This window comes from Sminthopsis crassicaudata, chromosome 3 (assembly GCF_048593235.1).
Source record: "Sminthopsis crassicaudata isolate SCR6 chromosome 3, ASM4859323v1, whole genome shotgun sequence".
In the NCBI taxonomy this organism is placed as follows: domain Eukaryota; kingdom Metazoa; phylum Chordata; class Mammalia; order Dasyuromorphia; family Dasyuridae; genus Sminthopsis; species Sminthopsis crassicaudata.
Window position 1 is genome coordinate 275,109,406 of NC_133619.1, and position 12,782 is coordinate 275,122,187.

A 12,782-nucleotide genomic window follows, 5' to 3' on the forward strand; every position below is an offset into this window, starting at 1 on the left:
TGATTCCACTTTCTTAGATCCTAGGAATGTTTGCATTCTACTGGTAGAAACCCTAGAAAAATGTCAGGTACGGTTAAAATAATTTGACTAGAACTTTGTAGAAATATAAAAGCTCTTAAGCCATTGGCCAAAATCAAAAGCTTGTCTCATTCAATATGAGTCAAGAGACTAGAAGAGGAAGTCATCAGCACACAACTTCTAGTGCTTGTGGAAACCGTGGGGAGTAAATTCCAGAAGCAGCATAAAATGATTCATTTGCAGCCTGTCCTTTCCCTTTGCCACTCCCACACATTGTGAATGGAAACTATCCTCTCTAAAACTGAAGGAAGACATTCTCTTTGTTGGAATAAAACATTAAAAACTCCAAAATGTGGAACTAACAAGTCATTGGTAATTGGTGGGGGGAAATAGAGAACTTTGGAGTCCTTGGAGCACTTACAGGCCAAAAAAGAGGGTGACCTGCTCCATTTCTCTTATTCTCCCTTCTCTGTCATCAATCAGTAGCTGTGACCTAGGACCTAGAACTATCTTCTATTCAAGCTGGTAAAAAGAATGCAGCTAAATTTTTAGCTGACCTAGCATGTGCTACTACCTATTTTCATGCAGTTAGTTGAATTAACAATGTATAAGATATACAAGATAATTTTCCTTGATTTTCTATAGAGGACCTAAGCTAAGATTTTCAATGAGGCTCTCCTCATATCTTGGCACTCTTCTTTCCCAACACTCAGTTCCCCCATTCTGCCAAAAATGCTTACTTTTTTTTTTTTAATTAAAACTCCTATTCTGTGGTTTTCTGGGTGCCAAAGAAGAGTCTAGGTTATTTAGTGTGTAGAATGCTGGATCTGGAGTCAGGGAGATTCAACTTCCTGGGTTCAATTATGGTCTCAGACAACTAGCTGTGTGACTTTGGACAAGTCACTTAATCCTGTTTGTCTCAGTTTCCTCATATGTAAAATGAGCTGTAGAAAGAAATGGCAAACCCCTCTAATACCTTTTGCCAAGAAAACCCCAAATGGGGTTATGAAGACTCAAAACACAACTGAAATGATTGAACAACAAGATGAACTAGTAGAGTTGTTTGATTAAAGTAACTCATTGTGATGACTGATAGTAGGCTTAACCATTGGGGTAGGAGGCATTATTTACATTGTAGAGGGCTTATTAATGAAATTTGAGTTGATAACTCCTATGTTAGAAAAGACTTGGATTCTTCTTCTTTTACCACCCAGATAAATAATTTTTACATTTTGAAAAAATAGACCCATTTTTGGATTTGATAGAAGCATCTCTTAGCCTCGTATGTATTCTCCAACCTAGAAAAAATGTCCCCGAGCAGCTTAATAACTGTCTCCAAACTTGGTTAGTTCCAGGATCACTTTAAACAGTAAACCATAGTTTCAGGTATGAAACTAGATAATAAATTCTGTATTTATATTCATTAATTTTCACCTATCTATATGCAATTGGATTAGACCATTGATCAAATAAAGACAGTTGGGAAATTGTCTTGTTTCTATTTAAATAGATCACACAAGAAATATGTTTAATTTGGTAGAAATTTGTATATTGTGAGAAGTTACAAGCTAGTTGATATAAAGTTTGAGTTAGAAATAAGGGGGCAGCTAGGTGGCGCAGTAGATAGAGCACCAGCCCTGAATTCAGGAGGACCCAAGTTCAAATCTGATCTCAGACACTTAACACTTCCTAGCTGTGTGACCCTGGGTAAGTCACTTAACCCCAGCTTGGGGGTGGGGGGAGAGTTAGAAATGAGATGAGAGGAGAATAATGATAGAAAAAGTTCAGTATTCTGCATCTCCCAAAACTCTTAGTGCAACTTGCAGCTTTAATTGTTAAGAATAGTTTTAATAACTTAATTCTGTACTTTTGGGACACTGAGGGTTCACACACAAGTGCATACCCATATGTACATGGGACACTTAGGGTTCACACACAAGTGCATACCCATATGTACATGTATGCATGTTTAGTAGAACCACTTCGTAAACCTCAGAGTCAGTTACAGTATTAGATTCATCTTATTTTTGTTTTGCCAAAGACAATTATGCAGCATGATCAACAGACTTTATTTGCCAGACTTGGCTCTAAATGACTTTTAGCTTTTTAAAAAAAGTAAATTCTTTCTTTAGGGAGATTAAAATTTGACTCTCATCTTTGAGAATATTCAAAAGATTATGTTACGTTCCCTGAAATAGTTACATACATTTTTGAGGATCATTGGAACAGATACATCCACAGAGCTGCTTGGAAGGGAATGGCATGAATGAATGAGAAAAAAAGAACTTAGACATCTGCTCCTTTAGGTGTGTAAGTTCTCCCATGTATCAACATTTTATAGTTAATATTTTCTAATGCACATGCAATTTCTCATTTTAAAAGTGTTACTAAAAACTAATATCCCTCTCGTAAAAGAAATAAGACTTAAGGGAGTTTGTAAAAGGTTTTGTATAACTTGATTTTTTTTTTTCTTTTAGTTATGTAATATGGAGATTCCACATCAAGGAGTACAAGTAGAAGGAGATGGTTTCAGCCATGCTATTCGTTTATTAAAGTAAGAATGTTTTAGTGAATTTCATTTTCTAAAACAAGTTGAGTAGCACTTCCCTAAAGAACTGCTTTAAAAAAAAAAAAAAACCCTAAGGAAATGGAATTCCTTTTCTATGTAAGAGACATAATTATGTTTTACTTATATATGAGTATATAGATATATAAATTTAATTACTTACGGTTATCAGTTCTCTTACAAAATCATTGAGTAGGGATTAATCGGGTGGGTAAATGAGACCAGTGGTGGTGAAGAATTATTCTTAACTTAAAGAATTGTGAGGGCCTACTGCTGCCTTAAAAAGATTTCCCTCAGTACTTTTGTACCTTGGGATTGCGACTGGTTCACACAGATAGCACAGAATATTGTATGATTATATTATCAGTTCCATTGCTGAACTTGAGCAAGTCACTTAACCCTGTTTATCTCAGTTTCCTCATATGTAAAATGAGCTGAAAAGAAGTGGCAAACCCCGCTATTATCTTTGCCATATTATCTTTAACCTCTCAAGGTTCCAGGCTGATCTGCTTTGGTAGAGGAAGTCTCACAGAGGAGTTTCCTATGCCAATTAAATCACAGATCTAATTTCTGTCCCCTCCAGATATATGAAGAAATTAGGCTAATTGTTAAGTATGTAGCATTCATTGTATAGTTCTGTGTTACTTTTCCAGTTGTTGCTTTATAATATAAATAACCACATTGCTTAAGTTATTGAATTTATTATAATTTGACACAAGATTCTTTGTAAATTCTTATTCTTTTTGTATATACTTATGGAGGGACTTTGTTTGAAGTAAAACCACATTGTAAGGATGGTCACACCATTTCATGATTTAAGATTTCCTAAATTCTTTTATCTAACCATTAATGAAGAAGTCTTCCCAAAATCAGGCTATACTTTTTGCTTTTACTTCCTCTACTCTCTTTCTCAGCTCATTGTAATATGGCTTCTGACCTCAATAATTATCTGAAAATACTCATTCTAGAGTCACCAATGCTCTTTTAAATGTTCATATTTGATGATCTGTTCTCTGTCCTCATCCTTCTTGAACTCTGTGTGGCATGTGACTGTTGATCACCCACTTCTTCTATATACTTTTTTTCTCTCTAGGTTTTGAGACAGTGCTTTCTGTTTGTTCTCCTACCTGTCTGATTGCCTCTTCCCAGCCTTCATTTTTTGGTCATATATACTGATCTTTACTCTTGGATATACCCTAATAGTCTTTCTTCTTTTCCTAAACTCTCTTGCTGATATCATCTATGGATTTAGTTATCAATTATCAATGCAAATAATTTATGCAAATAATTCTCAGATCTATATATTCTCATCTAGCCAGTCCCCTAAGCTCCAGCATTTTTTAAACTCAGTATGTCTAAAAACAGACCTCATTATCTAACCTTCCTCTTTCCCAAGTACCCCAATTTCCTTCAAGTCTACCGGGTTCTCAAGCTTGAAGTCATCCTCAACTCTTATTCTTCATATATCTCCAAAACACTGTCTTTTTACACTCCCACCACTGCTGACCCCTGTAGTGTGTCTCTTCTTCACCCATTCATTGAAACATCACCTGGTGCATTTCCTCATAGTTACTTGTCTAGATTGTAACACAACCCTTCCTCAAATCTCTCCCTTTTTTACTAGGTCATTTACACAGTTGCCAAATTGATATACCTAAAACTTTGGTTTGATCATGTTATTTTCCCTTGGATCAAATACAGACCCCTGAATTTTGGCATTTAAAGCCTGTCACAATCAGTTTCAACATATCTTTGCAGTTCTATTTTATGTAATTCACACTCTTTGCAGCTCAGCCAAACTAGCCTTTGCTATTCCTCTCACATAACTCTACATCTCCCATCTCAGTATCTGTCCCCTATGCTTGGAGTGAGCATCCTCTTTTACCTCTCTCCCTTTAAAATCCTTAATTTCTTTTGCAGCTCAGTTCAGCTGTTACTTCTCTGTGAAATCTCTCCTGGGTTAAGTCCTTCTCTCTCCTACCCCCAGCTCATAGTGCCTTTCTCCAAAAAAATTACATTGTGGTTATTTTGCATATATTTTATACATATACATATAGCTTATCTTCCCTGTTCAAATGATTAACCTCCTCAAGGGCAGGAACTGTTTGATATTTGTCTTTGTGCCCTTACCACTTAGATATTTGATGCTTAAAATGATTATTGCTAGAATTATGGGCTTCCTTTTTTGACCTTGTATACTTACCCAACTCCCCAGTTTAAAAAAATTTTATAGTAAATATGCTTGAGGAAAAAAAAAAAAAGAACAATTTGGCCAGAGTCTTAGCTTTCTATTCCCCTGCTCAACTCTTATCCTTCAGAATCCCATCTGACCTTTCTAGAATATCCAAGTGTGGCTTCCATTTTAATGCTTTGCCACAGCTTTCAGATTTGTGAAGAGTTTTAAGTATGTGGCTTTCTGAGGTGCTTTCCAGTTGTAAACCTGTGATCACAGATGTTTTTGTAGGTGTAAGGTGACCAGTTAGTGAAGACTTAGTAACTTTTTGGAATAGGTTGTTTTTAAGCCAGTATGAGAATTTGAACAAATTAGAAAGGGAACATGAAGGGTATGTGAAGAAGTAGTCTTTATGGAATGAACAAAAGCACAGAGGTTAGGAAAGGCAGGGCATATACACAGAATAACAGTTTGTTTAGGTTATGGGATATATGGAAATGTTTCATATTGTGAGATTGTATCAGACTCTGGAGGGATTTGAATGCTAGCCTAAGTAGTTTGATCTTTACTTGACAGGCAGTAAAGGGCCAGTAAAGGTTTTTTTTTTTTTTTTAAGTTTATTGTTTTTACTTAAATTAATAAGCATTTTATAAAATTAATCTGATCCACTTATTACCACCTATGTTGACCAAATAAATTACATAAAAAGAAAGGAAACAAAAGCCTTAAGTATGTAGATAAATGGTCCAACAAAATAAATTCTCACATCAGCCATGAGCTATCTCTTTCTTTCTGTGGTTTGTTCATCCTCCCTCTGTTAGGAGGTGTGTGTAAGTGTTTCCATCTTCATTCTTTTAGATTTAACTTAGCATTTTGGTGATTTTGGTGGTCTTTCAAGGTTATTTTTCTCTTAAGATGCTTTCATTGTTTAGATTTTTCTATTTAGTTTTTTGTATTCACTTCTCTGTATCAGTTCATGGCAGTCATCCCAGTTTTCTCTGGAGCTACTCTGTTTCATTTTTTCTTATGTCAAAATTACATTCCATTATTATTACACACTTTCTTTAGTCTTACCCCTAAAAGGTAGATATCTTATATCCCTTAGTTTCCAATTTTTGGTTACCTTGAAAAGAGCTGTTGTAGATATATTGTATGTATTGGTTCTTCTTTGTTTGAAGTATTGGTCTAATAGTAGTGTAACTGGATCAAAGAGTATGCTCAGTTTGATCATTTTTTTAGACATAATATTTCCAAATGGCTTTCCAAAATGACTGGAACCTAGTCACAAATCCACCCAATGAAATAGAGAATTTTCTTGCAGCTCCTCCAACAATTGTTATTTTCTTTTTTCATTATCTTTGCTAGTCTGATAGGTGAGGGAGGAAGGACGTCAGAGTTTCATTTTCGTTACTTTAATTTTTAATGATTTTTAGAGCATCTTTTATTTATGAGATTGTTGATCGCTTTGATTTATCCTTTTTGAAATTGCCTGTTCATATCCTTTGATAATTTTTAAGGTTAAGTAGTTAAATAATAAGTGGATAGAGCATTGATCCCAGAGTCAGGAAGACCTGAATGCAAATGGCAGAATTATATGTGTAATGTTGGACAAATCATTGTGTGAGCCCTGAGGTAAGCCCCAGATTTCTCATCTGTAAGATGAGAATAATAGTACCCTTAATCCAGGATTATTGTGAGAATGAAATAAGATAATACTTGTTAATCACTTTGTAAATTTTAAAAGCATTATGTAAATGCTAGCTATTACTATTATTTTTGTCAATTGGGGAATGGCTCTTAACCTTATAATTATTTTGAATCAATTTTTTATTTATCTTGGAAATGAGACCTTTATCAAAGAAATTTGCTCTAAGAATTTTTCCCCCTTATCTCTCTTCTAACTTTTAAATTTGTGTGATGCTGTCCCTATCACTTATTTAGGCACAAACTCATCCCCATTCATAGATCCAAAAATAATTTCTTAATATACAGACATACTTATTTTATATGTTGTAACTCTGCTGAAACTATTATTTTACTTAATATTTTAATTTTCTCTCTAGGGTATACTTTAAATATATTATAATATCATCTTCAAGAAAGTGGTTTTACTTTCTCTTTCTTATGCTTATTTATTCTACTTTTTAAATAATGATAAAAGTCAGCATTTCTATATTACTTTTAAGGTTTGCAAAAAGTCTTAAAGTATCTCATTTCATCCTCACAACAATCTGAACAGGTGGATGAGATTGTCAGCATTTTACAAATGAAGAAACTAAGGCAAAAAGGCTTGTTGACTTGCGCAGGTGTCACACAGCTAATAAGTATCTGTGACAGAATCTGGGCTTAGTTCTTCCAGAATGTAGATCTGATCCTCTGTGCACTCTGCCATCTAGATGCCTTTTTAAAAAAGCTAACCGTTTGTTGTTTTACTGTTATAATTAACATTTCTAGCAGTGTTGAATAGCAATAATGATCATGGAGATCTGAAGGTTTTTGACCAGAATGAAGATACAGTATTATTTTTGCACGTTGAAAATTAATCTGATAGTGGTATGAGGGATTGTTGTGGAGAAAAATTAGAAGCAAGGAGTCCTGTTATTACATTGTGTAGTTCCTTTGAGTAGAAAGGTGGTTGTAGAAATTGAAAAGAAGACTAGATAAAGGAAACATCATTGACAGTAGCAGTAAAACCTGATAAACTTTATGGTGTGAGAGGAAAGGTAGAGGGAAAAAGTCAAAAGTTTATTCCATAAGACAGAATCTAGTGGTAAAATAAGGAGGGGAAGGAGTTCTAGAGACAAAGGAATGTTTTATAGTCCTTTTCTTTGTAAACAATATCCTAGGATCACAAGATCTCAGACTTGGAATGGACCTCAAAAACCATCTAATCCAAATTCTTGTACCTGATTAAGAACTCTTTCTGTCCTCTCCTTATAGAGCATCTGGCCTCTATTTAATGGACACATGGAAAAGTTCTGGTTCCTCATTGTTACCCAAATTTAGGAAGTATTTGTATAGTACTTCATGTTTTTCAAAATTGTTATTTTCATTTTGTTCTAAAATACATAAACATTAGAAACATCTTTTCTTCAAATGCTGCTTTCTAATAGAAAAGGAAAACTATAAATAAAGAGTACATGGAAGCAATTGTCCTAATATGATATGTGCATAATTTTCAATAACATATTTAGTAGTTAACAAACTAGGGGTTAGCCTTCAAAATTATTGCTACTGGCTTATTAGTTCTAAAAGAAATGGCTGTTTAACAGATTTAACTAATGTTATTCAGGAAACTTCTAGACTTTTATGACTCATTGTAGTGAAGTGAGCAAAACCAAGAGAACAATTTATACAATAGCATACTGTAGAGACAAACAATTTTTAAAAGACTTTCCAATGAACTCAGTGAGCAACCATGATTCCAGAGGATCCCATAATGAAACATGTTTTTCACTTCCTGACATAGAGGTGGGGAGGAGAGGGAAGGCAAGAAATGGTGCATATTGAGATGTATATTTTTAGACATTGCCAATTTGGCCATGTTTTTGTTTGTGCATATTTTTTGGCAAAGATTTGGGGAGAGGAAGCATTGTTTTTTTCCAGTGAGAAGAATGAAGGAGAGAGGACAGATTTGTTGACTGATAAAAAAATATTTAAAAGGAAAATAAATAATCTTGCCATGTGAGGGGAGGATGAATTTTGGAGTAGAAACTTGAGATAGGGAGAACAATCAGAAGGTAGATACAATCAAGGCAAGAGGAGATGAGAAGCTCCATCATGATTCAGTAGTTGGTTAGATATGTGGAGTGAGTCACATCAGTGGCACTCATGTGTGGATAATTGGGAGGATGCTAGTACTCTAGAAAATAATAGGAAAATGGAGGAAAAAGGATTGGGGTAAAGATAGGGAGTTCTGTTTTAAATACATTGAATGTAAAATGTATATATATAGAGAGAGAGAGGGAGGGAGGGAGGGAGGGAGGGAGGGAGGGAGAGAGAGAGAGAGAGAGAGAGAGAGAGAGAGAGAGAGAGAGAGAGAGAGAGAGAGAGAGAGAGAGAGAGAGAGAGAGAGAGAGAGAGAGAAAGAAAGAAAGAAAGAAAGAAAGAAAGAAAGAAAGAAAGAAAGAAAGAAAGAAAGAAAGAAAGAAAGAATTGCCTTGGGAACTTTGTATATAGCAATGACAAACTTATGGGAACTGATGAACCAAACAAAATACTATAGAGGGAGAATGGGGCCCAAGACAAGGTGAATGAGCTTAATCTGAATGGAGACTATTAAAGGAGACTGAGAAGGAGTAGTCGCCCAGGCTAGAAGAGGACCAGGAGAGATAGGGAAAGCTGTAAGGGAGAAAGGATTCAGGAGAGTTCTTCAAGAAACCAGGCTGATAGAATAAGTTGTCATGGAAGACATTAGAGGGAAGCTAAGTGGTACCATAATGCACATAGAACCAGGCCTGGAGTCAGGAAGATTCATCCACCTTCTGACCTCAGACACTTGCTAGCTATGTGATCTTGGGCAAGTCACTTTACTCTGTTGTCCTCATTATATTCATCTGTAAAATGAGCTGGAGTAGGAAATGGCAAATTTCTCTAGTATTTCTGCCAGGAAAATCCCAATAGGGATCACAGAGAGTCGGATAGGACTGAAAGCGACTTCAACAACAGCAGGAAATGCTAAACCCTAAAAGGGACCTTAGAAAGCAACTAGTTGAGGGGTTTTAAACTTTATTTGGTAGTCTGATGGACTTCTCAGAATAATGTTTTTAAATGCATAAATTAATAGGAGAATCAATATTGAAATATAGTTATCAAAATATAGGAAAAAGAAAAAAAATTAGAGAGCTAACATTAATTAACTTTTTTAGTTTTAGTTCCATCCAATCCTGTCCCTTATTTTTCTCATGAGGAATCTGAAACTAAGAGGTGAAAATAGTTGTCCATTAACATTAGATAAGAAGCAGAATAGTGCTTTGAATCCAAATCTATAGATTTTCCATTTGGCCATGGTTCCCTGTGCTCTGATTTTTTATGATGACTACATAATCAAAACTTGTTTTTGTAAGTAATTTTTAAAATGGCTTTGTATTGTAGTCACTCTCAGCATTCACTATTGAGCAATTTTTTTAGATATGCTTATTGGAAGGTATTTCCTGATTAGTCACTTTTTCCATTGAAATGAGTCTTATACCATATTAGATTACTGACTAGGATTAGTATCTCTTTGCAAAATTTGACCTTATACTTTTTTTTTTTTTACTAATAGCATTTTTTTTTTTTTTGCAACAAGTTACTTTTAGTGCTGTTACAACTGAAGTTTCTTTCCAACCTAGTTAAATGTGAACATTTTGCTATTGTGTGTATTTGAGGTAATTATATATTTTATATGTAATTTTTTTCATCATCAGAATACCACCATGTAAAGGCACAAGTGAAGAAACCCAGAAGGCACTAGATCGTGCTCTTCTTGATTGCACTTTCCGGTTGCAAGGTAGAAACAACCGTACATGGGTGGCAGAATTAGTGTTTGCAAATTGTCCACTTAGTAGCACTTCTACCAGAGAACAAGGTGAGGTATTCTATATACTTTGTATGAATTTTAATAAATTTATCAATTTTCATTCACCAGTTAACAGTTTTTTTGCTCTTAATACCTCAGGACCAACAAGGCATGTTTACTTGACATATGAAAATTTATTGTCTGAACCTGTTGGTGGTCGGAAAGTTGTTGAGATGTTTCTTAATGACTGGAATAGTATTGCACAGTTATATGAATGTGTGTTAGAGTTTGCACGGTCTCTACCAGGTAAGTGTGATTTTTCTGATTCTTTTTAGCTTATTCTTATTTTTGTATATATTGTAACCTTATTTCCTTTTCTCTTATCTTTCCACTAGATATACCTGCTCATCTAAATATTTTCTCAGAAGTTCGTGTCTATAATTATCGCAAGCTTATTTTGTGTTATGGCACCACCAAGGGAAGCTCAGTGAGTGATTTAAGTCTTTATTATGGTAGCTGTGGGTTTTTAAATGACTTCAGAAAATTGGAAATCTGAAGTTTCTTTCTTACAGTAGGAGTACAAATATAAGGAAGACTTCTGAGATTTAGTCTCAGGACTTAACCTCCTGGGAACTTAATTTTCTCTTCTTTGGAATGAGGGAATTAGTACTAGATGGCCCTTCCATCTCTAGAGCTATGTCCTATGATCCAGTGACTTTTTAGATTTCAAAATATTTACTTATAAAGGATAAAAAGCTTTTATTAAATAAAATTTCACAAGGCATAAAGTGCTATTATTTTGAATATTTTTTTTAACCTAAATAGTGCCAAAAATAAATTTTCCTTAGTTTTTTAATTTAAAATATTTCATCAATACTGATATACATCAATACATGACTGAATACTGTTGGGCAGCATTTCATTATATTTCCTTAAGAAGTTTTACGGATCCTCTCACCAAGTAGTTCTGATAACAATAAATATGATGATGATGATGATGATGATGATGATGATGATGATGATGATGATGATGATGATGATGATGATGCCTGGTGTTTTAAGATTTACCAAGTGCTTAAAAAAAAAACCTGTATCTTCACCCTTAGGACTTTGGGAGATTAAGCACTGTCATCATCCCTCTTTTTAAAGTAATTGAAACTTAGAGACACTAAATGACTTTGCCAAAGCCATACAACTATTATGTATAGGAAGCAAGATTTGAATTTCATTCTGTCCTGACTCTTAAGCCCTGCACTTTCTGTATTACATTATTTTTCAATTCTGCTTTTTACTGAGACACAATTAAATTCATTGGGCAGAGGGAATAGTTTTATGTTCTTAATTGTATAATATATCCTTTCCAATGAGTATCTGTAATTTTGGGGACTTTTCTTTTTACCTTTTGGCTTAATGCAATTTTTATTTCTATAATAATTTAGTGACTCTCTTAATTCAGGAAGCAGGAAGACTTATAGTTTTAAAGTGACCACTATAGAGAAAATTTGAGTACTTTATAGTTATAAACAGCCTATAAATATAAAAAGTGGTGAGGTTTGGTTTTATTTTGAAAATTCTGACCCTAAACAAATTTGATGAAATATTAGAATTGATGAAAACACTGCTGCTTTTTTAACTAAGGGGGCACTTTGGGTGCACAGTGGATAGAGCAACAGTCCTGAAGGAACAGACACTCCCCTGGGGAGAGGGAAGGGGAGGTAGAAAGTAAGGGGGCACTTTGTCGCTTAAAATTTTTTTTTTATCTTTTTCCATACATAAATTTAAAGCTAGATATCTTTACACTAACATTCAGTGGCCTTACTTCATGATGGTCTTTTTAAGAATGGATTTTGAGATATTCAAGAAAATCATATTAACTGGATAAGCTTGTCTTATGGTATAATCAATAACTTCCTTTGTTTAAAGTGCTCTCTGGTATTGTAGAGTAAGAATCAAAAGATTGTTTCATTTCAGAAAAGAAACTGGATAAACTCAAATACTGTTTTAGACATAACATTGGATTGGAAGTTTGTGCATTCTGACCTCTGTAGTAATTTTTTTATCAGCCAAATTTTGCTGTCTGAGAAGTTGATTTATTAATTCTTTTCCATCTGTCCTGACTTAAAAAGGAAAGAGCTTAAGCTCACCTATATTAGTGTGTTTCTTAGTTTTTTAACTGAGAACTTACTCAACATAAGAAACCTATCACTTTCACATACAGATCTTCGATTTTCTACATTTCTCTTTCTTTGCTGGGGTTTTTCTTTAGCCTAATCTAAATGAGCACTTCTTAGGTTCTGAAATTTGTGTTCTTTGTTACTTAGATTAGCATTCAGTGGAACTCTTCACATCAAAAATTTAATATTTCATTGGGAACCGTTGGTCCAAACTCAGGTTGCAGTAACTGTCACAATACTATCCTCCATCAACTCCAGGAGATGTTCAACAAAACCCCAAATGTGGTCCAGTTATTACAGGTAAGAAATATAAGTTCCTGGGATTTAACTAAAGTCAGAGTTGTATGCAAA

At 34.3% G+C, this 12,782-nt stretch overlaps 1 protein-coding gene across 1 annotated transcript in view; it reads left to right on the top strand.

Annotated features, from left to right (window-relative positions):
• MED14 (mediator complex subunit 14) overlaps nt 1-12,782 on the top strand; it is a 59,719-nt gene that overhangs the window by 31,220 nt on the left and 15,717 nt on the right. The window contains exons 16-20 of the mRNA XM_074300822.1: nt 2,496-2,572; nt 10,166-10,326; nt 10,417-10,563; nt 10,653-10,744; nt 12,579-12,731. Of these exons, the coding sequence (XP_074156923.1) occupies nt 2,496-2,572; nt 10,166-10,326; nt 10,417-10,563; nt 10,653-10,744; nt 12,579-12,731 (630 nt within the window). The remainder of the gene's footprint in view (nt 1-2,495; nt 2,573-10,165; nt 10,327-10,416; nt 10,564-10,652; nt 10,745-12,578; nt 12,732-12,782) is intronic.